Source organism: Myxine glutinosa, chromosome 7 (genome assembly GCF_964187855.1).
Source record: "Myxine glutinosa chromosome 7, kmMyxGlut1.1, whole genome shotgun sequence".
NCBI lineage: Eukaryota > Metazoa > Chordata > Myxini > Myxiniformes > Myxinidae > Myxine > Myxine glutinosa.
In genome coordinates, this window is record NC_136267.1 from 98,782,819 (window position 1) to 98,808,624 (window position 25,806).

At 47.9% G+C, this 25,806-nt stretch overlaps 1 protein-coding gene across 3 annotated transcripts in view; it reads left to right on the forward strand.

Annotated features, from left to right (window-relative positions):
• Window positions 1-25,806, forward strand: part of LOC137431463 (zinc finger protein 148) — a 42,431-nt gene that overhangs the window by 5,012 nt on the left and 11,613 nt on the right. Inside the window, exons 3-6 of one of the 3 annotated variants that reach the window (XM_068122808.2) lie at window positions 6,388-6,524; window positions 16,482-16,556; window positions 19,511-19,710; window positions 19,870-20,020. In XM_068122808.2, the coding sequence (XP_067978909.1) occupies window positions 19,523-19,710; window positions 19,870-20,020 (339 nt within the window). In that variant the 5' untranslated portion in view covers window positions 6,388-6,524; window positions 16,482-16,556; window positions 19,511-19,522. The remainder of the gene's footprint in view (window positions 1-6,387; window positions 6,525-16,481; window positions 16,557-19,510; window positions 19,711-19,869; window positions 20,021-25,806) is intronic. The other 2 variants (XM_068122809.2, XM_068122810.2) reach the window with 2 other exon arrangements.

Here is a 25,806-nt window from a genome sequence, read left to right on the forward strand (position 1 = left end):
AAGAACGCTATTGAAAATTGGGTCGCCACGTCAAAATCCAAGATGGCCGCCACCATATATATGTCTAACCTTGTGAGCGAAATATCTTGAAAAATAAGCGAAGTACCAACTTCTAATCTGGTGTGTGGGTGTATCTAGAGGCATAAAGAAAAATGCTATTGAAAATTGGGTCGCCATGTATGTCCGAACCTTGTGAGATGAATATCTTGAAAAATAAGCGAAGTACCAACTTCTAATTTGGTGTGTGGGTGTATCTCGCCATAAGGAAGAACGCTATTGAAAATTGGTTCGCCACGTCAAAATCCAAGATGGCCGCCACCATATATATGTCTGAACGTTGTGAGCGAAATATCTCGAAAAATAAGCGAAGTACCAACTTCTAATCTGGTGTGTGGGTGTATCTAGGCACACGGAAGAACGCTGTTTAAAATTGGGTCGCCACGTCAAAATCCAAGATGGCCGCCGCCATGTATGTCTGAATCTTGTGAGATGAATATCTTGATAGATAAGCGAAGTACCAACTTCTAATTTGGTGTGTGGGTGTATCTCGGCATAAGGAAGACCGCTATTGTAAATTGGGTCGCCACGTCAAAATCCAAGATGGCCGCCACCATATATATGTCTGAACCTTGTGAGCGAAATATCTTGAAAAATAAGCGAAGTACCTTCTGGTGTGTGGGTGTATCTAGGCATAAGGAAGAACGCTATTGAAAATTGGGTCGCCACGTCAAAATCCAAGATGGCTGCCTCCATGTATGTCTGAATCTTGTGAGCGAAATATCATATCATAGCATGTTTTCTGCGTGTTCCACTTTGTCAACTCACATCACTTCCCCGACGGGGGACCTAGGCGTAACGCTTGTCCTTACTTTGTTTCTGAGCAGGAGGATGGGGAGGTGGTGCAGAAGCGTGGGGAGGGTGGAGCTGGAGCGTGGGGAGGGTGGAGTGGGAGTGTGGGGAGGGTGGAGCTGGAGTGTGGGGAGGGTGGAGCTGGAGTGTGGGGGGAGGGGGGGAGCTGGAGGATGGTGAGGGGGTGGAGCTGGAGGAGGAGATGGCTGCATAGGAGGTGGGGGAGCAGGGGGGGGGGTGTTCCAATTGCAGTGCTTGCCGTGAAGAAGCTTGAAGAACGCTCCCCATGAATAGTCTTGAAGAGCGCTTGCCAAGTAGTTTAAGCACTCAAGCTATTTCAACGAAACGCTTGATAAATGCCTGGCCTGGCATGCGATAGCAAGCTGATTGTTGGGTAATGGAACATACCCCAGGATGATGGGGTGGGTGAGTTAACTTTCTCAAGATGAAGGGCTGGCCTGTGCTCCTCAGGAACCATTCTTAGTCCGTGTGGGACCATGGGGTCGCACCGCAGGTCTCTCTCAAAATACCACCCATCGTTGGCAAATTCCACCCATTGCACAACCATTGGAGCATCTGCAGAACATTATCGAGTGTTTGGGAAAGGCCTGGTGAAGGCCACATGATTTTTCCACAGATGGTCCACTGTGATTAATAGACTCTTGGTTTGGAAAGAGAGCCCTGAGTTTGATTGGCATGGGATATATGAGGAGATTGGCTGCAGCAGGTGCTATTTGTATTGAACGGCACCCCAGTGGTAATTCGATTTGTGGCGTGTGTCTGTTTCAAATTCAAATTTACCTTTTCACATTGTCACGACTCGCCGTGCTTTGCTATTGCAGGTATGCAGGTGAGTTAGGAAATTAGTATGGGTCTCTCACCCAGTGGGTAACAGGTGTTACGGATTCGTAACTTCCGTTGTTGTGGTTTTCACCCACTTGACATATTTCTGATATTATGTACTATTATTATTCTCAAAAGAGTTATTATTCATGAACAGTTATCTGAAGTTAAAAAGGCTAACTTTAAATGATACCGGAAACCGAACCGGAAGACGACGGCAGAGGAGAGAGGAGAGGGCGGAGCGAGAGAGTCGGAGAAGAAGCTGGTTGCTTTGCGGTCTGCAACGAACGTTGTCGAGCAAGAGTCACGTACTTTGGGTTTCCTGGGAAAAAGGAATTCCTGCGATAAAGTTGTTATTGCTGTGACGGATCATCCTGCGTGTCAGGTTTGGCTGTTAGATTCCGAAGAATCATCGCTGGGTCGTGACGACTCGAGAACCACTAGCCGTCGGCCATTTTGACTCGTGCGCTTCGCGCGTCGAGCAGGCTTTCCTTGCTTCGTCAACCGTTTCCACCGCTTTCAGGCGTATCTGTGGTGTGTGTGTGCACCGAGGCTTTTGACGATTACTTTGTGGCTCGCTGATCATGAACAGTGAAAGTTCATACCTGGAGGGTGCCGTTGGATTTCCCAGTCGCCGTGAGTTCGCCTTTGTGCCGCTTTAACCACGTGACCATTTTCTCCACTTTGGGCCGCGTGCGCCTTTGTGCCGTTTTGGGCGGCGTGTCTGTGCCTGTCCTCTGAACGAGGTTCTGGTTTCGATTCGACATCGTTCCGTTGATCACTGGAGGGGACCAACTCTGAGCTCGAAGACGGGAATATAGAGACACTGGGGAAGGTTCTTTTCCACTTACTTGGAGCACAGTGAGTTACCTTATGCATGCTAGCGGATGGTACCATCATAGGAGATATTGATTGTACTCTTGATTCCTATTATTGTTGTACTGTTATTTTTGTGTGATTTTTAATACAATATTTGTTTGTATTATTGGTGTTTGTATTATTTGCAATTGGTGTGGTTTCACCATTGATTTTTGACACAGGATAACATATTTTTCTGCCGTGGCTCCTCTCGGGGTTCGGAGGTATACCGAGACCAGGAAGTCGGGGAGGGACACGTAACACAGGCAAGAGTTGCCATGTGAGCCAAGCATGTGGATCACGTGGAAAGGGTTACAATGTGGTGTGTTGTGAATGAAGAATTGCGTTTTGCTTGAGTGGTTGTTTAGTGTGTAAGCAGGCCATGGCAGAGTAGGTACCCAGTAACCTGCATTGCAGGTGTTGGAGATTACATGGCAGCGGGGGAGGGAGCGACATTAGTTTTGTGGGTGGGGAAGGTGTGCGTGTCAGCAGGTATGGATCAGGCTCTGGAGGAGCAGTGACTGTGGCCGCTCCTGAGGTAACTCGTCCCTTGTAGCCGGTGGTGTCTGGAAATGGGGGCGGGGGGGGGGGGGGGGGGGTGTGGTGCCTGTCGGAGGAGGGTCTGGTTTGTGCGACCACTAGGTGAGAGATCTTTGGTGACCTGGGGAGAGGGCAAGTGTCTGAAGCCAGGAGAGCTTTCTGTGGAGACCCTCTCCGACGGGATGTACAGCAAAGGAGTTGTTTGGCTGCTTGGGGCCGAGGCAAATAAATTGAAGAGGGAGGCAAATAACTCATGAAGTCGGTGACTATTTTGGTCTGTGGGCACCACAGCCTGAAGCACCCAACCATCTTGTTGTGCAGGACCTCCCCACTGCTGAGTTGAGGGCCACACCTGCAGTATGTAAGAAGGGAAGCCATGGGTTTGCAGCAGATGTAATGGTGGTTGTTGTTGTTGTTGTTGTTGTTGTAGTAGTAGTAGTATAGCCCCGGACAGTTCTCTTGATCAAGCCCACGACACAGAGTCAGCCGATCAATCTCACAGGAGCTACCCAGAGATCCCCTACATCCATGATGGTATACTCCCGCCTTCACAAAGTCAGAGCCGAGAGAGACAGACACAGACACACACAGGGATAGACAGGCACAGACACACACAGGGATAGACAGGCACAGACACACAGAGATAGATATACAGAGACAGACAGACAGAGGCACGAGGGAAAGGGCCGGTTTATTGGGACCGATTGGCACGCTGACCGTGACTGCACTGCCCTGACGAATCCGGGTGGCAGGGAAGAATGGGGAAGATTTGGCTCCCAAACCTGTGTTGAGGGTACAACCACCGCATAGAGGCATCCCTGATAGTTGTGTAATGGTTGTTGTTGTTATTGTTGCTTTGTTTGAGTGTGAGTGTTTCACTCAGTCCCATGCAACTTGAAATGTACTGTGGAGGGCAGGTAGCTCGTAAAATTGGATAGGTAGATTCAAAATTGGGTATTTGGGCTCAACTGGCAGCTAGAGCAGGTGACATCCACTGGGGGATGTGGTCAAGTAGTGGGTTGAATTGGTAAAGGTAAATTATCTGATAAGGTAGGCCTGTTGGTGTTTTTTGGAAGCCATTCTCTCCCCGTCCCCGTCCCCGTCCCACGTCCCAGTACTGTACATTGTAGCGAGGAGACCGGGGAGAAACATTTCACTATATACAGAATTGTACATTTTTTAATGTTTGCTTGCAACTAAAGGGGTAGTACAGTAAGGAGAATAGGGAAGTTAGCTACGGCTCGCTTCCCACAGCCCCTCCTGATTTATCTCATTGAGGTTAATTAGGTGCTAGTCTTTTGGTGTTGAGGGTGGAGCCCAACGCCTCGGAGGGCTGAGAGTGTCGGGAGAGCAAGGGGGAGGAGCCTGTATAGCGCGGATTCGTTGCGGAGGGATGGATTGCGTGAGTTCTGAGGAAGACTAGCGAGTTCTGAGGAGATTTTTGAAGAGAGTGTTTTCTGGTCATGCTCGGAGGAGAACTTTGGGAGAGAGCATCGTGCCAGAGAGAAAGGTATACCATGCTTGGTTCCTGCCTGTTCGTCATCCTGCTCGTCTCCTCATAACCTCCTCATCGCCTGCTCGTCCCACCTGTCTGTGGCTGCTCAGTACCCCCATCCTCCTCCGTTACCACCAGAGAGAGATAAGCCACCCCGTTTTAGTTCCATTTGCCCCTTTGTGCTTGATTCTGGAGTGAGGGTGCCTTAGATTTATTTTAGTTTTACCTCAATATTTATAACTAATTGATTACATTCTCCATTTTTCCCTACCCCCATCCCACCATCGGATTCCTCGCCATCGGATTCGATCTTCCCTGTTTGTTTTCATAAATAAACCCGTTGGTTTCACAAAAGCTTTAAGGTTCTTGTGTGTTGTCCTCACAATCGCGCGCGCGTAAGGTCCGGTATAATTGAATGCAGTCCAAGGGAGATAAAGCCAGTTTGGTCCATCTGTCCAGCATTGGTGTTAATCCACCTGGACGCGACAATGTGTGTGTGTGTGTGTGTGTGTGTGTGTGTGTGTGTGTGTGTGTGTGTGTGTGTGTGTGTGTGTGTGTGTGTGTGTGTGTGTGTGTGTGTGTGTGTGTGTGTGTGTGTGTGTGTGTGTGTGTGTGTGTGTGTGTGTGTGTGTGTGTGTAAAAAATTCTAAAAACAAGTTTTCATGTTGTCATTATGGGGTATTTTGTGTAGATCAGTGACAAAAATTTTAAATGAAATCCATTTTAAATTCAGGCTGCAACACAATAAAATGTGAAAAAGTCAAGGGGTATGAATACTTTCTGAAGGCACTGTGTATGTATGTATGTATGTATGTGTTCATGTACCAATGGACTACCTTTGCCCCATTGGTTGGACAGCTCGCACTACTCCACCATTTTGTGAATCAGCACAGATTGCGAGGCTTTTGGCCTGGGTGTCAGTCCATGTCCCAGTGCAATTGGAATGAGAACACCTTTCGAGGCCATTTTTCCCTGCGGAGCAGGGGTTGGCCTTTTTCGGGCACCATGGTCCCCTTTTTGAAGCAATGTTTTACAGCCGGATGCCCTTCCTGCCACCAACCCTGTTAGTCGACTCTTGCGACACACAGGGAATTACCAGTGAACTGGTACTCAATTTGCCGACCTCGGAGGGATGACAGGCTGAGTCAACCCCCCTGGCGTTAATTCAGCGATCGACCAGGGTCCCAGTGCAATTGGAATGATCCCAGGTATATAACTATGATGTGTTACATATGCACATAAGTAGTGTGCATATTTTCGCTTCATGTATGTACATCGGGTTATTTTAATTATTTTCGGGACAATTACACAGCGATCTGTAGCATTGATTTATATACCATCCAAATAAAGGGATGAGCAAATTGTTTAACAAGTGGAGGTTTCTGAACGTATAATTTTGGTTTTTGCCCGACTCAGATGTATGCTTTTCTTTTCACACGTGGATGTTTTTTTTTCCCGCACGTGGAGAGGTACTAAATTTGGATGAGATCACAAGCCTGTGAGTTGTATTCTTTAACAACTGTGCTGCGATGGTGGTGATGGGGGTTGGGGAGGTGCTCTTTTGGACTTGTCAAGGGCTTTCTCCCTCGTATAATAATATCTTGTTTTGTAGAATATTATGTGATTATATTTGTGAAAGGAAAGAAGCTACCAACCTGTTTTGGACTTGTGAAGCAAATGACATTTCAATGTGTATTCTGTTTTAAATTACAGTATTTCAAATGTTTTGTCTTTAAACTGCTTCAATAATGGCACCAAAATGGCCTAAATATTGATAAAATGTCATATTTTTCACCTGTTAGGGCCACCAGACCTTGGCGTTACTTTTCAGTCCTGAGAATTTTTGGCTCCCACCCACACCAACCCCCCAGAGGCCCTGGTGCACCTTCATCATAACTTCCACAGTCGCCATGGTTTTCTGCATACATGACAACATTGCGTATGTCATTTGATGTTGCAGCCAAGTATTTAACTGTACTTTTTTTTTCATCATGTTTATGCTAACAAAAAGAAAAAGATATCTGTATAACAGAAATTAAAAGCCAGCTGAGCACCTTTGCTTGGCCTGGCCTGCAATGATAGCTGGCACTGGAGGTGTTTGCCACATCCTGCTGAAACTGCTGAAGCCTAAGCTGCTGCTCCAGATACTTTCCTTGATTCTTAACGGATTGTTGACATTCAGGAAGAACGAAAACAACAATGTATTGACAAATGTACAGCCACATCTGATGTACATAGTTTGATACTGCAATCTGCTAAAATGTGAGTGCTATGCAGTTTTATAGCCATGCGAAATCAGTCTAAATTTATGTATTGTTTGAAGTTGCTCCGTCATAGGCTGCATCTTTCTGGTCGGTCATGTGATAAACCACTGTCCAACTACATATGGGGTTAATGGAAAAGCTCAGAAATGACAGATCTTGACTGGAGAATGAAAGTGAGCCCATTGATCTTAGAAATGTTATTAACAAGCATACATTACTGGCTTCCTAAGTTGGAAATAAAGCAGCGAAGCTATGGTATACGGAAACAAAGATGATGATAAATATAACAAATACGAAGTAAAAATGACATTTTAATTTTTAATTTTGTACATAAGATTGAGGCTCGTGTAAGACCTAGCACATTAAACACACATTAGCACATAAAACACAAAAAACATCAACAGACACATAAAACAATAAAGGGAGGGGGAGACGAGATGGGGAGAGAGAGGGAAGCACACAAGCACAACAGTAGAGAACAGGGACCTCGGGAGATCTGTGGAAGGGAGAGGGGTGGGAGGGGAGGGAAGGGGTACGCGGTATAAAACAAATTGCATGAGAGAGAGCAACAAATTGACACTACTAGGAATTTCAGGAATGAAGTCGGAGATTGAAAAAGGTGGATTTGGCGTGTATTAACGGGGGTAGAAAAGATCAAGGTTTTGGATGGGGGAAGATAAGAGATGGTGGTGAACAGCTGTTTTAAAGACTTGGAGGAAGGAGTGGGATTGAAGAGAGTGAGGGAGTTTGTTCCAGAGGTAGGAGTGAAGGTGAGCAGAGAGCCTAGATTTTGGCAGTTTAACCATAAGAGGGTTGCTGGCAGATCTTGTGCGACCTGTAGGAATATTTGGGGGACAGAGCACAGAGAGCTGGGGGAGTAAGGCCGGAGAGGAGTCGGTAGAAGACAGAAAGACCACCAACCTGCCTGCGGTGAGTGAGTGAAAGGCCCTCGGAGTTAGCTTCATCGCAGGAGATTCCAATGATTCTGAAAGCTTTGGCTTCAACAGCGTGAAGCCGAGCTCGGTGTGAGGCAGGAGCACCGGCCCAGAGGGGGGAACAGTATTCCATTGAGCTGCAGATGAAAGCCTTGTATGTGGTGAGGAGCTCAGGTGTGCCAAGGAAGGACTTCGCACGACGGAGGATGCCCAGTCGGCGACTGGCTTTGGAGACAAGCTTGGAAATGTGGTTTTCCCAGAGAAAGATCATGGCAGATAGTGAGACCCAAAAGCTTGAGCGACAGAACTTCTTGGAGAGGATTGTTGAGAAAGTAGATGGGAGGGTTTTCCAGTCAGTCTTTTCGGAGAGACATAGGTGAGATTTGTCAGGATTGAAAGACATGTTCCACTTGTTTGACCAGTCTGTGATTTTGTCCAGATCTGCAGAGAGTGAGGAGGCTGCAGGCTGCCGATCTGAGGGATGAGGAATGGAGCGGCAGAGAGTGGAGTCATCAGCAAAGAGATAGAGAGGATTTTCCAGAGAGTCGGAGAGATCATTGATTTAAATTTTAAAAAACCATCTTTAGAGGCCATTTTTCCCCGCAAGCGGGGGTTGGCCTTTTTCGGGGATCGTGGTTGTTGTTGTTTTTTTTGGTCCCCTTTTTGAAGCAATGTTTTACGGCCGGATGCCCTTCCTGCCGCCAACCCTTTTTGTCGCTTTTTTACGACAAACAGGGAATTACCAGTGAACTGGAACTGGAACTGGAAGACCAGAAAAAGCACAGGGCCCAGAACACTACCTTGGGGAACTCCAGCCAGAACAGGAAGGGGCGATGAGAGAAATCCATTCCACACGTTGACTACGACCAGAGAGGAAGTCCGCAAGCCAAGAGTTGAGATTTCCATGGATACCATAGGAGGAGAGTTTGGTGAGCAGAGCTGGGTGCCAGACCATATCGAAGGCACGTGATATGTCGAGGGAGACAGCTCTGATTTCCTGTTTGGCATTGAGGACCTCCATCTATTGTTGAGACAGCAGAAGCAACATGTCCAGAGTAGAATGACCTGGTCTGAATCCAAATTGATGATCGGAGATCAAGCCATTGGAGAAGAGGAAGGATTTGATATCCGAAGCAATGATGGAATCCATGACTTTGCTGATAATTGTGAGCAGGCTGATTGGTCTTTAGTTGCAAGGATCTGTTTTTGCACCTTTTTTGTGTAAAGCGGTAATGTTTGCTGATTTCCAAGATGCTGGCAGATGACCTTGAGCAAAAGAGAGGGTGAAAAGAACAGAGAGAGGGTGAGATAGAGCGGCAGAGCAGGATTTTAGGACCCGTGGGCTGATGCCGTCTGGTCCAGTTGCAGAATCAGAGTCGAGGTTTGACAAAAACTTCTCCACCTTGTCAGGAGAGAAGGACACAAAGTCCAGGAGCAGTTGGGTTCGACTGGGTAAGGTGGGAACAGAGAGAGATGGGTTTGGGACACAAGATTTTGAGGAAAACACAGAGTTGAGGCATTCGGCTTTGTCACGTGCGGTGTCAACTGTGTAGCCATTTGAGGTGAGGGAGGGGATGGAGGGGGAACAAACACCAGAAACGGATTTGACCAGATGCCACCAGGATTTTGAGGGAGGAGACAGGTTTGAGAGTTCATTCTTGAGTGTGGAGAGATCGTGCTTCCTGGCACTCCTGAGGGTAGACACACACTTGTTCCGAGCTTGGTGGAAGGAACTGAGATTTCCTTCATTTGGATTTGCCTTCCAAGAGGCAAAGGCAAGTTGTTTCAGGGCAACTGCCTCACCACAAGATTCAGTGTACCATGGATGGGAGGAAGGGCAAGACAACTGAAGAGGAGATGGGATAAATCTGTGCATGAGAGAGAGAGCAGTTTGCTTTGGAAGAATTCCTAGGCAGAATTGATGTCAGAGGCAGTGGAGATGGGAGACCAGTCCAGATGATTGATGGCTGCTTGCAGCCTGTGCCAGTCGGCCTGAGTAAAATGCCAGCCTCGTCGATGCTGAGGAGGCTCTCTGAGAATGGCCAGAGAGATGTCCACTTTAAACAGCACATGATCAGAAGAACCGATTGGAGCAGAAGAAGAGCAGCAGACATTTGCAGGGAAGTTTGTCATGGTCAAGTCTAGAAGAGAAGATACTCCATTGACTGAGATCCGGGTTGGGAAATTGACAGATTGTGTCAGTCCCAATGAGTCTCATAAGTCCTTTGCTGAGGTGCCATGGCTGGTGAGAGTGGAACCCACACCCAGCCAGCTGGCATGATGACAGTTGAAGTCACCACATATGAGGAAGAGAGAGTTGGGATGATTTGATAGAAGTTGGTCCATGTTGTCAGACAGCGACATGTAAATGGAGTCATCACTGTTTGGAGGACGGTACAGAACACATATGAACAAAAGGTGGGAGCGGAGAGGAAGCTGTAGCCAGAGGTACTCCTGGGGGTGGGGTGGAGAGAGGGCAGTGCAAGGAGAGTGAGGAAGAGTTTTTGATAAAGATGGCAACCCCACCACCAGGACGAGGCTCAGGTCTATCATACCGGAGGAGGGTAAGCTTCCCTGCTAAACTGCTAAGACTTCCCTGCTAAGCTCTTTGTACTTTGCCGTCACCCTCTCTCCTTTTATGGAATTTTTTTGTGGATTCTAAGGTAATTAGGAAATTAATGATTATGTTCTTCACTTGGATTCATAGAAAATGGGATTTTAGAAAGTAATGTTTTCGATCATTGAGTCCATTGATGCATTTAATTTGTTGCACGTTCTGTCAAAATATGGGCGCCTGGGCACTCAGATGGAAGTCACATCATTTGCATCGTTTGCTTACACATACATTTATGGACTTCAGCTACCTCATAGCCTGTCCATGGAATCTTAGCCTATTTTTTATTTATCTTGGTACAAATATTTTTTTGGGTATAAAAAGGAACAAATAAAACCAATTTTTTCAGCTTTCAGTGTAGATTGTGTTCAGGTCACCACCCCTTCCTTATTTGTAATGGCATTAATATCTAAAGCTAACTAACTCCTGGTTTGATTCTTATTTGATGCGTTTAACATTTTTCTCAACATCATTTTATTGACTTCCCACTATTTTCCAAGCTAAGAGCACTGAGAGGGGCAGAAGATATGTTGGTATCTTTCAAAAAACTAGTACACCCACACACTTTGGGAACGGCAGGAAGAGTCATGTTATTATCTTCTCTGGGGTATATCGATTACAGTAAATCTAGGCTTGGGCTTCAAGAACAGCATATCCTCCCTTTCAATTGAGTGTTAAACAGCACCAGCGACTGTTTAAAAAGGTAGTCGTATGTGTTTTGCAGTTTATGATAATTGTTTGCTTCTTGGGGGGTGGGGGGCTAAAAACACCCCAATAACCTATTTATACACTTTAACACGGCGTTTGTCCAACGAGGAAAAACCCTTGTGGATGGATATATGTTACGGTTGCCTCATTCGGACCAGTGTCCCGATCCCAATCCTGACTCCCATGTTAGTCGACCACCACAACAATATTATGGTAACTTAGTCCTTCCACTGCCCCCCTTTTTACGGTTACATAATTTAGTCCTTCCACTGCCCCCCTTTTTACGGCTGCGTAACTTAGTCCTTCCACTGCCCCCTTTTTACGGCTACGTAACTTCGTCCTTCCACCTTTTTTTTCTAGAGTGTAAACTTCTTTTCTCTTTACTCATTTTTATTTTTTTTTTATTTTTATTTTTTGTATACAAGATCGAGGCTCGTGAAAGAGCGAACATTAATCACACAGAAAGACAAACCGACACATAAAACATATAACATAGGGAGCGGTAGACAAGATGGGGAGAGAGGGGGAAGGACACAAACACAACATTTGAGAGCAGGGACCGAGAGACATGGAGACATCGAGAGATCTGAGAGAGGGCGAGGGCTTTGGGGGGGGGGGGGGGGCGTGGGAAGGGGGCGGTGGGAGAGGTATAAAACATATGGACACTGCCAGGACTTCCAGGAAAGAAGTTGGAATTTCAAACAAGGTGGATCTGGGGTGAATTAGCGGGGGTAGAAAAGATCAAGGTTTTGGATGGGGGAAGATAAGAGATGGTGGTGAACAGCTGTTTTAAAGACCTGGAGGGGGGAGTGGGATTGAAGGGAGTGAGGGAGTTTGTTCCAGAGGCGGGAGAAAAGAGGAATGAAAGAGTGAAGGTGAGCAGAGAGCCGAGATTTCGGCAGTTTAACCATCAGAGGGTTGCTGGCAGATCTTGTGCGACCTGTAGGAATATTTGGGGGACAGAGCACAGAGAGAGCTGGGGGTGCAAGGCCGGAGAGGAGTCGGTAGAAGACAGAAAGACCACCTACCTGCCTGCGGTGAGTGAGTGAAAGGCCCTCAGAGATAGCTTCATCGCGGGAGATTCCAATAATTCTGAAAGCTTTGGTTTCAACAGCGTGAAGCCGAGCTAGGTGTGAGGCAGGAGCACCGGCCCATAGGGGAGAACAGTATTCCAGTGAGCTGCGGATGAAAGCCTTGTATGTGGTGAGGAGCTCAGGTTTGCCGAGGAAGGACTTCGCACGACGGAGGATGCCCAGTCGGCGACTGGCTTTGGAGGCCAGCTTGGAAATGTGGTTTTCCCAAGAAAGATCATGGCAGATAGTGAGACCCAAAATCTTGAGCGACAGAACTTCTTGGAGAGGATTGTTGAGAAAGTAGATGGGAGGGTTGTCCAGTCGATCTTTTCGGAGAGACATAGTAAGAGTGTGAGATTTGTCAGGATTGAAAGACATGTTCCACTTGTTTGACCAGTCTGTGATTTTGTCCAGGTCTTCAGAGAGTGAGGAGGCAGCAGACTGCCGATCTGAGGGAAGAGGAATGGAGCGGCAGAGAGTGGAGTCATCAGCAAAGAGATAGAGAGGATTTTCGAGAGAGTCAGAGAGATCATTGATGAAGACCAGAAAAAGCACGGGGCCCAGAACACTGCCTTGGGGAACTCCAGCCTGAACAGGAAGAGGAGATGAGAGAAACCCATTCAGGGCCACACGTTGACGACGACTAGAGAGGAAGTCCGCCAGCCATGCGTGGAGATTTCCATGGATACCAAAGGAGGAGAGTTTGGTGAGCAGAGCGGGGTGCCAGACCGTGTCGAAGGCACGTGATATGTCGAGGGAGACAGCTCTAATTTCCTGTTTGGCATTGAGGACCTCCATCCATTGTTGAGACAGCAGAAGCAGCATGTCCAGAGTAGAGTGACCTGGTCTGAAACCAAATTGATGATCAGAGATCAAGCCATTGGAGAAGAGGAAAGATTTCATATCCGAAGCAATGATGGATTCCATGACTTTGCTGATAATTGGGAGAAGGCTGATTGGTCTGTAGTTGCTAGGATCTGTTTTTGCACCTTTTTTGTGCAAAGCGGTGATGTTGGCTGATTTCCAAGCAGATGGCAGTTGACCTTGAGCAAAAGAGAGGGTGAAGAGAACAGAGAGAGGGTGAGATAGAGCAGCAGAGCAGGATTTTAGGACCCGTGGGCTGATGCCGTCGGGTCCAGTTGCAGAATCAGAGTCGAGGGTTGACAGAAACTTTTCCACCTTGTCAGGAGGAAAGGACACGGAGTCCAGGAGCAGCAGGGTACGACTGGGTATGGTGGGTACAGAGAGGGATGGGTTTGGGACACAAGATTTAGAGGCAAACACAGAGTTGAGGCATTCAGCTTTTTCACGTGCGGAGTCAGCTGTGTAGCCGTTTGAGGTAAGGGAGGGGATGGAGGGGGAACAAACACCAGAAACGGATTTGACCAGACGCCACCAGGATTTGGAAGAGGGAGACAGATAAGACAGTTCGGTCTTGAGAACGGAGAGATATTGTTTCCTGGCTCTCCTGAGGGTGGACACACACTTGTTTCGGGCTTTGTGAAAGGAAATGAGATTTCCTTCCGTTGGATTTGCTTTCCAGGAGACGAAGGCAAGTTGTTTCTGGGCAACAGCCTCACCACACGATTCCGTGTACCATGGACGGGAGGAAGGGTATGACAACTGAAGACGAGATGGGATAAATCTGTGCATGAGAGAGAGCAATTTACTTTGGAAGAATTCCCAGGATGAGTTGATGTCAGAGGTGGTAGAGATGGGAGACCAGTCCAGATGATTGATGGCTGCTTGAAGACCGTGCCAGTTGGCCTGAGTGAAATGCCAGACTCGTCGACGCTGAGCAGGCTCCCTGAGGATGGTCAGAGAGATGTCCACTTTAACAAGGACATGATCAGATGATCCGATCGGAGCAGAAGAAGAGCAGCAGACATTTTCAGGGACGTTAGTCATAACCAAGTCCAGAAGAGAAGATGTTCCGTTGACTGAGATCCGGGTCGGGAAATTGACAGATTGTGTCAGTCCCAGTGAGTCGCAGAAGTCCTTTGCTGAGGAGCCATGGCTGGTGAGAGAGGTACCCACACCCAGCCAACTGGCATGATGACAGTTGAAATCACCACATATGAGGAAGAGAGAGTTGGGATGAGTAGATAGAAGTTGGTCCATATCATCAGACAGCGAGATGTAGATGGAGTCATCACTGTTTGGTGGACGGTACAACACACATATGAACAAGAGGTGGGAGCGAAGGGGAAGCCGTAGCCAGAGGTATTCCTGGGGGTGAGGTGGAGAGAGTGCAGTGCAGGGCGAGTGAGGAAGAGAGTTTTTGATAAAGATAGCAACCCCGCCTCCAGGACGAGGCTCAGGTCTATCATACCGGAGGAGGGAGTAGCCCGGGAGAGATACTATGGAATCAGAGACATCATACAGGAGGAAAGTTTCTGTTAAGCAGATCACGTCTGGTTTGACAGAAGCAACCTGTATGGAGAGATCAGTTAAGTTTGAACGAAGGCCCCGGATGTTTGAGGTCCATACCGTTAATGAAGAGGAAGGGGGAGCATCAGATACAGAACAGGGGGGAGGAGGGGTAGGGTAAGATGTGGAAGAGGTGGAAGAGGTAGGGAGAGCTGTTGAAGGTGTGTCAGAGATTTCAGAATAGCTCGGAGAAAGGGAAGGATGGGGCGGACAAAAGGTTTGATGGTGATTGGGTGAGCCACAATGAGGTGTTATTTGAGGAGGGGGAAGAGCGAGGCAGAAGGTTGGGGGAGATGGAGGTGAGAGTTTGAAGGGGGAAGAAGCGGGGAGGACGCTTTGAGGAGGGGGAGTGAGAGGGGGGAAATTGAGAAGCAATGAGGGTGGGGAGATTTGAAGGGGAGGGATGAGGGGGGAGTTTGGGAGGGAAGGGACAAGGGGAGGGATTTGAAAGGGATGGGATATGGGGGAGATTTGGAGGGGAGGGGTGAGGCAGGAGTCTAGGAGGGGAGGGGCGAGGGGGCGTCTTGGCGGGGAGGGGTGAGGGGGTAGTTTAGGAGGGAGGGGGCAAGGGGGGAGATTTGAAAGGGATGGGTGATGGGGAAGATTTGGAGGGGAGGGGTGATGGGGAAGATTTGGAGGGGAGGGGTTATGGGGAAGATTTGGAGGGGAGGGGTGAGATTGGATTTTTGAAAGTGTACGATTTATGGGAAACGAACATTTATTGCAAAATGAGTTTCTTGTGACCTTCGAGTTAAAAATACGTTTAAGGACGCTGGATGGAGGATGGAGTGCAGGAGAGTTTAGGGAATGTAGAAAAAAGGCACTATAGGAGATGGATATTTTTTTTGGGATGAATTGATTTGGTGAGCAAGTCGAAAGCAGCCTTTTAAAGAAGAAGAAGAAAAAGGTGTTATAAAATATGACGGAATACATAACTTGAGGGGAAAGTGTAAACATTGAAGGTTAATGAGTGAAAACTATCTGGGGAAATGGGGGAGAAACACGTGGTCGAAGAACGAACGAACGAATAAGAATGAATAAACGAATGAGAACAGAGAAGGAAATGTTTTTTTTTTTTTTTTTTTTTTTTTTTTTTTTTCCCCCCCCCCCCGAGTTGAGATTTACACAAGGAAGTAGGTAGGCTATGGGTGAAAAGACTGGGAATACAGAGAACGAAAGTTATTGGATCACAAACGACGGACCGCTGAGAAAAACAAAGCCTCAAGGTTGTACAGTGCACACTGTACAAGGCCTCAAGACATGACACGAATTAACACGATTTTCAATACAGGTATGAAAGATTTGCACCGAAAAATCTTCGTCGGGACACAATATACGTACAACACCATAAATAAATACAGTTTTAACGAAAATACAAATGGGAACAATCACTTAACTTCGATTTCAAATCGTTCGCGACGCGGCAAAGGCCTTGCTCGCGACACGGCAAACAGACGATCAATTTATGAAAGATAAACACCGAGAAACAACCAAAGTTGCACACAATAACTTCACACACCGAAAGATAAATACAGTTTCGACAAAATACAACATGGAGCTGTTTTTCTTTTTTCTCAAACACATTTGAACCAAAGTTTATGATAATCTCTTTGACAAAGCAATTAATGGTATTTTATCTTGGCAATCATAACCCTGACTCCAACTACACACCCCAGCTCACATCTCTGAATTTTGTCGCTTTAACGATCACAAAAATACAACTTGAGGTCAAATTCTCCACCCGCATGATCACTAATTTAACGGCGGATCGTCAAAAGAGACCATGCACCATCCGCCGGGAAAGCTAAATTGATAATTTCTGCAGTTTTTGGCATACAGATAGCTCTAACAAGAATCTGATGCTCTATCCAGATCGCCTTATGAACAGGATGAGCCGAGTGGTGGCTTGGACGATCCGGCAGTGGATTTAATAAAGCTTCCTGTGAGGTAATGACACCAATTTCCTACAATCGTGCTTTTTAACCACACTGAGGTTAATAGCCAAATGATGAACCATGAACCAGCCCACACAAGTTGATTGAAGTAATTAGGTTTAATAAATGGAGGAGGGAAAAGCACGTATCAACAGAAATTACAGAATCGATGTGCATGACTGTACACGTAACAATTTATTAGATACAGACCATCCAGTTATGATTCTCCCATGCCCACGATGACTCGTTCGGCTTAACCATTTACTTTGGTCATTCACTTGACAAACGTCATGACACGCTTGGGAAATTCACAAAAAAAAGACGATTGGTAAACCCGTAGGTGGAGCTTGGCAAGGCGTCTTGAGGCTGTTTGATTTTAATCTCGGCGTTGGGCGACTGATTGTTCTGCACGTGCTTTTTAACCTAGGAAGGAACAAGGGCCACAGCTTGTTTGACGACGTGCGACTCAGTAGCCCTTTCTGCATGCTCAGTCCATCCAGCAGCACCGTGGTGAAAACAAAATTCCTCTTTAGATACGACGAAGCAATTCGATCGACATATACGGGTGTTCTCCAGCTCTATTTCATTTGTCGATCTCAGATTATTTTTACTCGGTCTTTCTTTTTTATAACCGCCCAGCGCTCGATCAACGAGTTGCATTCATGAGCCATAATGGGTTTTTTTTTCACTTCCTGCAGTGATGCTAATTGCCAGCTTAGCAGCCTCAAGACCTCAAGACCTCAAGACCTCAAGACTTTAAAAAGAAACATTGGAAGAGATAACAGAGGATGGAAGGATCACAATTAATATCTGTCTCAACATGCTTCAACATGTTGTGATCTTTGTTCACAAATACCATACTCCTATGCTGATCATTTACTAATTCAATAACTATGCTACGTTCCCCCTTTATCCCATATCACAACCCGAATCAATATTATGCTATTATCTTTAGTGTTGTTGTTGATTTTGTTGTTAGAAGCAACATTGGAAAACACGGATATACACCTTAACACGGATTTTGCCCAACGAGAAAACCCCCCTTGGGAAGTGGGGGATCTTGGCATTCACAACCAACTACAAACCCCAGCTCACATATGAATTTTACCACTTTAAAGATCACAAAAATACAAAAGTTTGGTGCATTTATAATGGAAACTCTGCTGCATCAAGTTTCTGCTGAAATACATTGCCTTCAGAAAGTATCACACCTCTTTGTTTGTTTTTTTTAAGGATTAAATTGAGATTTTTTTTTGTCACTGATACCACATAATACCCCATAATGTCAACGTTGAATTTTTATGAGAAATTTTTACAAAATTATTTAAAATGAAAAGCGGAAATGTGTTGAGTCAATAAGTATTCAACCTCCTTGCTATGACACTCCATATTGAGCTCAGGTGCATCCGATTTCCTTTGATCATACTTGAGATGTCTCTACAACTTGATTGGAGTCCACATGTGGCCAAATCAATTGATTGGACATGATTTAGAAACAAACACACCTTTCTATATAAGGTCCCACAGTTGACAGTGCATGGCAGAGCAGAAACTCTACCAATAAGTCCAAATAACTGTTCGTAGAACTCTGAGATAGAATTGTGAGGAGGCGAAGATCTGGTGAAGGTTATAAAACAATTTCTAGAATGTTCAATGTGTTCCCAAGATCACAGTGAGCTCTATCATTAGGAAATGGAAAGAATATGGAACTACCCAGGCACTGATGCTCCCCATCCAACTTGACAGAGCTTGAGCAAATCTGCAAGGAAGAATGGGAGAAACTCCCCAAATCCAGATGTGCAAATCTGATACAGACATATCCAAGAAGACTTGAAGCTGTAATCACTGCCAAAGGTGCTTCTACGAAGTAGTGACTCAAGGGGCTGAATACTTATGTAACTTAGATATTTCTGTATTTCAAATGCAATAAATTTCTAAAAACATGTTTTCACTTTGTCATTATGGAGTATTTTGTGTAGATCGGTGACAAAAAAAAATTGGATTTAACCAATTTTATTACCTTCGTCACCAAAGGTGGATGGAGGTTATGTTTTCACCCCTGTCTATTTGTTTGTTTGTTTGTTTGTGAACAAGATATCTCAAAAAGTTGTGGATGGATTCGGACGAAATTTGGCAGAGAGGTAGCATATGTGACAAGGACTAAATGATTCGAGTTTGGTGAAAATCCAGCTACTATATTTTTTTAAGTGATTCTTCACCATTGAGTGATAGTGCTAAAACTAACATATAGCAGGATATCTCTAAAAAGTTATGGACGGATTTGGACGAAACTTGGTGGACAAGTTGTGTGTGTGACGAGGAAGAATCGATTCAATTTTGGTGATGATCCAGATCCGGCCAGTATAATTTTTTAAAAGTGATTCTTCGCCTTTGGGAGATAGAGCCAAAAACGATATATAGCAGGATATCTCAAAAAGTTGTGGACGGATGATTTTGATTAAATGTGATTCTGTATTGTGATTTTCGAGTCTACTCGAGGATACAAAACGTAAACTGTTCACCTGGTGGAGGTGTGTCTCTGAAAGAATATGGAACTACCCAGAATATGGAACTACTCTGAAAGAATATGGGCAGAGACCGTTCTAGTATTGAGGCTGTAATGCAACAAAATGTGAAAAAGCCAATGGGTGTGAATACATTCTGAAGCACTAGCATGCATTCGGCTTGTACTTGCATTGAGTCTTCAAACACCCCATTTATCACCCAAGTTGAGCATATATTGGAGATGTCATTTCTCTGGCAAATGTGTACCCATAACCCCTCATCCATATACAGTATGATAGCAGTGAGGGGAAAACAATTAATTGTGCTCGGAGTAGTAGATTTCCGTTGGGCTTTCCCATTTGACAAATGTTCTGGGGGAGAACCCTGGCCGTACCAAAAAATACTGTATTTCAAGTCGTGCCTAATGATGTAATTCAGCTTCTGACGTCATTGTCATTTCAGAAGCTTGCGGCCATGAGTGGGGCTGTTGAGCGATTTGTGAACAGCTTGTGGAGCCTGAAGGAACCATACCAGGCTCAGGATGCAGCTGGAAAGGTGGAAGGTACACCACATTCCAGCCTCATAAGCAGGCTTCCTGGCTTATCCACCGATGGCCTCGTGCAGATGCCGACACGACACTTGGGCCTCGACCTGAATTCCACGTGAGCATATCGTTGCGCTTCCTGTGGTCATTCAACCATTTAAATATTTTATAGAAACCAGCTGTATACGATTCTCAGGATTACTTTATTCTATTTACTGTTGGTGAATTCTGTGGATCACTCATTCATACCCTATTTTCTGCTCTATTTCATTGGCAGTGATGTGCAGGCATTAGATGGACGATGCAGCTACAACGATGGCATTAAAGAACAATATTTTCTGCCCAGCATTTTCTTGTACGACGGGACAATAATGCCAGAGCGAGTTGTTAAATGTGAAGAAAATTGCACGGGCACCTACTTCACTGATGTACGGTGGTGTTTGTTTTTCATTGTTAATTCTTTGTCGTCTGCACCTTGCCATACCACTTCATCTTGTGTGACACGTAATTAAATCACAAACTTGATCGATTGATTTAACAGTACAATTCAATTCATTTCTGAACTAAAGGTTTTATATATTTAGATAAAGGGAATTACTCTTTTAAGGTAATTATTGTACATCGGATTTTATTTTACACCATCCACGGACATTGGTCGTGATCGTTTTGGATTCGGTTTCTACTTTTATTATACACGAGCCGAAACCCGTGGAACATCCACGGAAGGGAGGATGTGGTGTATGGATAGAGTGTACCATTATGGATGGCATAGGGGATTTGCTTGTCCGAGTAAGAGTTAGGAAGAAAGATGAGAATGAAGAGTGCGTATATGAACAACGTATTTATTGCAATCTACTTAAATGACAACGCTACGATATACTTTTGAAAAATGAATGGATTCGTAATAGGAATCGGCATAGCACCACTCTGGGATTGTCCACTCAGTGGACGGCTTGCTGTCGCCTTCGACTGTCCAATCAGCGGACGGCTTGCTTCGCCTTCACCCAGCAGACGCCAATAAGATGGAGTCGTATCGGCAGTTAATCAGATGCTTTTGGGCTCCAACGTCGGCTAATTCAGATTTTTCGAGTATGGCTGTACGTGATAAACAAAGAGCGCGGTTCCTAGATCGTAAATCCATTAGTGCCGTGGGCATCGGGTCACTGGGTGCGGCGTAAAAGGGATAACAAAGTCGAGTCCTTACGCTATTATTATATAGATTTTTAACATATACAGTATTAATACATACAACATGGAATTGCAGTTTGTTTATTAACAGTGCGTTAAGGGACAACCTCGGCTGACAGGATGATCTCGAGGAACCCACACTCGCCTCTAAGCTATCTAGCCTGGGTTTGAATCTCGGCCCAGTTATAAAATGTTATTCTGGCGTTTCACAGACTGGGTAAATCAATGTGTCTCATCCCTCCAATGGTCGTTAATCTGGGCGTCCTGTCTTCCGACATTAGTTGGGTGGATGTTAAAGATCCCTATGGTGTCCTTCATGAACAAGTGGGCGAGCTATTGCCAACACCCTGGCCAAATTGCAAGTTCCTGCCCAAACCTACTGCTGGGAAGGCAATGGCAAACCACCCAGTATAACCCTTGCTCGGGAAGCTGTTTTTGGCGGCACACCAGACACTCAGTAACGAGTATGTTATATCAGATATCAAATAAATGTAACAACTGAATCGCGGAAAGCAAAAGAAAACTGAAAAAGGAAATTAAAGCCATTTAAAAAGGATAGAGTACAGACATGTATACTGTATAGAGTAGACGGTAGTTGGGGGGAGACAGCGGCATGTGAGGCAGGTGAGGAGAGAGGGGTGGGGTGGAGAGAGTGGGATGTGAGGAGAGGGGAGTGGAGGAGTGACGGGAGTGGGGGGGGGGAGAAGGGAGTGGGGGGGGGGGGGGGAGAGACGGGAGTGGGGGGGGGGGAGACGGGAGTGGGGGGGGGGGGGAGACGGGAGTGAGGGGGGGGGGAGAGACGGGAGTGGGGGGAGAGACGGGAGTGGGGGAGAGACGGGAGTGGGGGAGAGACGGGAGTGGGGGAGAGACGGGAGTGGGGGAGAGAGACGGGAGTGGGGGGAGAGACGGGAGTGGGGGGGGGGGGGGAGAGACGGGAGTGGGGGGGGGGGGGAGAGACGGGAGTGGGGGGGGGGGGGGAGAGACGGGAGTGGGGGGGGGGGAGAGAGACGGGAGTGGGGGGGGGGAGAGACGGGAGTGGGGGGGGGGGAGACGGGAGTGGGGGGGGGGGGAGAGACGGGAGTGGGGGAGAGACGGGAGTGGGGGGGGGGGAGAGACGAGAGTGGGGGGAGAGACGGGAGTGGGGGAGAGACGGGAGTGGGGGAGAGACGGGAGATGGGGGAGAGACGGGAGTGGGGGACAGACGGGAGTGGGGGACAGACGGGAGTGGGGGACAGACGGGGAGTGGGGGACAGACGGGAGTGGGGGACAGACGGGAGTGGGGGACAGACGGAGTGGGCGACAGACGGGAGTGGGGGAGAGGGGGAGCAGTTTGTTTATGAGACGGGGGAGGGAGAGGAGAGGGGGGAGACAGGAGAGGGAGAGAGGGAGAGGGGGAGGGAGAGGGGGAGACAGGGGAGGGAGAGGGGGAGACAGGGGAGGGAGAGGGAGAGGGGGGAGACAGGGGAGGGAGAGGGGGAGACAGGGGAGGGGAGGGGGAGGGAGAGGGGGAGACAGGGGAGGGGGAGGGGGAGGGGGGAGGGGGAGGGAGAGGGGGGAGACAGGGAGGGGGGAGGGAGAGGGGGAGACAGGGAGGGGGAGGGAGAGGGGGGAGACAGGGGAGGGGGAGACAGGGGAGGGAGAGAGGGGAGACAGGAGAGGGAGAGGAGCAGAGACAGGAGAGGGAGAGGAGCAGAGACAGGGGAGGGAGAGGGGGGAGACAGGGGAGGGAGACGGGGGGGGGGGGAGGAGCAGAGACGGGGGAGGGAGAGGAGCAGAGACGGGGGAGGGAGAGGAGCAGAGACGGGGGAGGGAGAGGAGCAGAGACGGGGGAGGGAGAGGAGCAGAGACGGGGGAGGGAGAGGAGCAGAGAGGCGGGGAGGGAGAGGAGCAGAGACGGGGGAGGAGAGGAGCAGAGACGGGGGAGGGAGAGGAGCAGAGACGGGGGAGGGAGAGGAGCAGAGACGGGGGAGGGAGAGGAGCAGAGACGGGGGAGGGAGAGGAGCAGAGACGGGGGAGGGAGAGGAGCAGAGACGGGGGAGGGAGAGGAGCAGAGACGGGGGAGGGAGAGGAGCAGAGACGGGGGAGGGAGAGGAGCAGAGACGGGGGAGGGAGAGGAGCAGAGACGGGGGAGGGGGAGGGAGAGGGAGCAGAGACGGGGGAGGGGAGGAGGAGAGGAGCAGAGACGGGGAGGGGGGAGGGAGAGAGGAGCAGAGACGGGGGAGGGGGAGGGAGAGGAGCAGAGACGGGGGAGGGGGGAGGGAGAGGAGCAGAGACGGGGGAGGGAGAGGAGCAGAGATGGGGGAGGGGGAGGGAGAGGAGCAGGGAGGGGGAGGGGGGAGGGAGAGGAGCAGAGACGGGGGAGGGGGAGGGAGAGGAGCAGAGACGGGGGAGGGGGAGGGAGAGGAGCAGAGACGGGGAGGGGGGGGAGAGGAGCAGAGACGGGGAGAGGGGGAGGGAGAGGAGCAGAGACGGGGGAGGGGGAGGGAGAGGAGCAGAGACGGGGGGAGGGGGAGGGGGAGGGAGAGGAGCAGAGATGGGGGAGGGGGGAGGGAGAGGAGCAGAGACGGGGGAGGGAGAGGAGCAGAGACAGGGGAGGGAGAGGAGCAGAGACAGGGGAGGGAGAGGAGCAGAGACAGGGGAGGGAGAGGAGCAGAGACAGGGGAGGGAGAGGAGCAGAGACAGGGGAGGGAGAGGAGCAGAGACAGGGGAGGGAGGGGAGCAGAGACAGAGGGGGAGACAGGGGAGGGGGAGGGAGACGGCGGAGACAGGGGAGGGAGAAGGGGGAGACAGGGGAGGGAGAGGAGCAGAGACGGACGGGAGAGGGAGAGGAGCAGAGACGGGAGAGGGAGAGGAGCAGAGACAGGGGAGGGAGGGGAGCAGAGACAGGGGAGGGAGAGGGAGAGGAGCAGAGACAGGGGAGGGAGGGGAGCAGAGACAGGGGAGGGAGGGGAGCAGAGACAGGGGAGACAGGGGAGTGGCGCAGGGACAGGGGAAGTGGCGCAGGGACAGGGGAAGGTGGCGCAGTTACAGGAGAGTGGAGGAGAGAGGGATATCTAGCAACAGGTCGGTGATGCTTGCCAATAATCACAAAGCTTATATTTACTCCTCTGCACAAAGCACGGTTTTGTTATTGCTAACACAATGTTTGTCGTCCATTGTATAATTTAAATAAACATAAATGCAAATTCCGCATGTGGAAAAGTAAGTACACCCCAACATTTATCACTACTTCAAATACCGAAAATTAGAATCAGGTGCACCAGCTCAGGTGCAAATGATTAGAACATTGTAAGAGAGGATCTTGGAGGATCCTGTCTTATTTAAACCTCAGACATTTAGTTTGGTTTGCTCTTTGTTGTTGAAGTGTGCATCGTCACCATGCCGAGGATCAAAAGAGCTCTCTGAGGCCTTCAGAAAGAAGGTTGTAGATGCCTACGAGTCTGGGAAGGGATTTAAAAAGATCTCCAAACAATTTGAAATCAGTCATTCGACTGTCCGGAAGATCATCTACAAGTGGAGAAGATGCCAAACAACTGCCAACTTGTTCAGGCCAGGCTGCCCCAGCAAGCACAGCCCGAGAGCAGACTGCAAGATGCTGGAAGAAGTCTCTAAGAACCCCAGAATGTCATCACGGGACCTACAGGTAGCCCTTGCCACTGTTGATGACAAAGTGCACGAGGTCTACCATTAGAAAGAGGCTGCACAAATTTGATCTACATGGGAGGTGTGCCAGGAGGAAACCTTTGCTGTCCAGAAAGAACATCAGGGCAAGACTAAAATTTGCCAATGAACACTTAGGCAAAGACCAGCACTTCTGGAACAATGTGCTCTGGACAGATGAGTCAAAGGTAGAGCTATTTGGCCACAGCAGTACCAGAAGACATGTTTGGCGAAAATCAAAGACAGCATTTGACCACAAGAACCTGATACCAACTGTAAAGCATGGTGGTGGAAATATTATGGTTTGGGGCAGCTTTGCTGCATCAGGGCCTGGGCAGCTCACCATCATATAATCCACTATGAATTCTTCATTGCACCAGAGGGTGCTTGAGGATAATGTGAGGCACCTGTCGGAAAGTTGAAGCTCAACCGAAGGTGGACCTTTGCAACATGACAATGACCCTAAACATACCAGTAAATCCACCAAGGAATGGCTGAAAAGAAAAGAAATGGAGGGTTCTGAATGGCCAAGTCAAAGCCCGGATCTAAATCCCATCGAGATGTTGTGGGGGGATTTGAAACAAGCTGGTGCATGCAAGAAACTCCTCAAAACAAACTCCTCAAATCAAATTTTGTGTAAAGCTTGGCGATTCCCAAGTGGAAACGATCCGCAAGATTCAACACCGTTCATTCCGTTATGAAGGAGGATTTGGGCTTCAGGAGAATCTCAGCGAAGTTCGTACCAAAGCTGCTAACGATTGAGCAGAAGCAGCTCCGTTTGAGAGATCGCACAGGACATGCTGGAGACTGTGAACAGCGATCCCAGCTTCCTCAACACAGTGATCACTGGCGATGAGTCCTGGGTTTATGGGTACGACCCAGAAACCAAGTTGCAGTTTTGATGCAAGTTTGATGAAACACAAATTTGATGCAGTAGCGTTGTTCAAGTTTTTCCGTCATTTTGTCAAAAACGAAAATCCGACGGGCGCTCACTTTACATTTCCTCACTCATCGGCGGTCTGCCGTCGAATGACAGCTTCTGCAGGTGGGAAAAAATTCACGGCGGTGCGCATTAGGATCGCCTACATACGTGCACCAATCAACGCCTCCCTAGCTCCTTTTTTTTTTACGCACGAAAAATAAAGGTCGGATACTTTTTGAACACACTACGTATATACAGATAGTTCCCGACCTACGAAGTACGCGACCTTACGACGACTCGGACGTACGACGACGGAAAAAAAAAATTAAAATACGTAAAAAAAAAAAAAAAAGCCACGAGAAGGAAAGAAAAAAAAAAAAGAAAAAAAAGAAGGAAAAAAAACGGAAAAAAAAAAGCAGAAAAAAAAAAAAGAAAAAAAAAAAA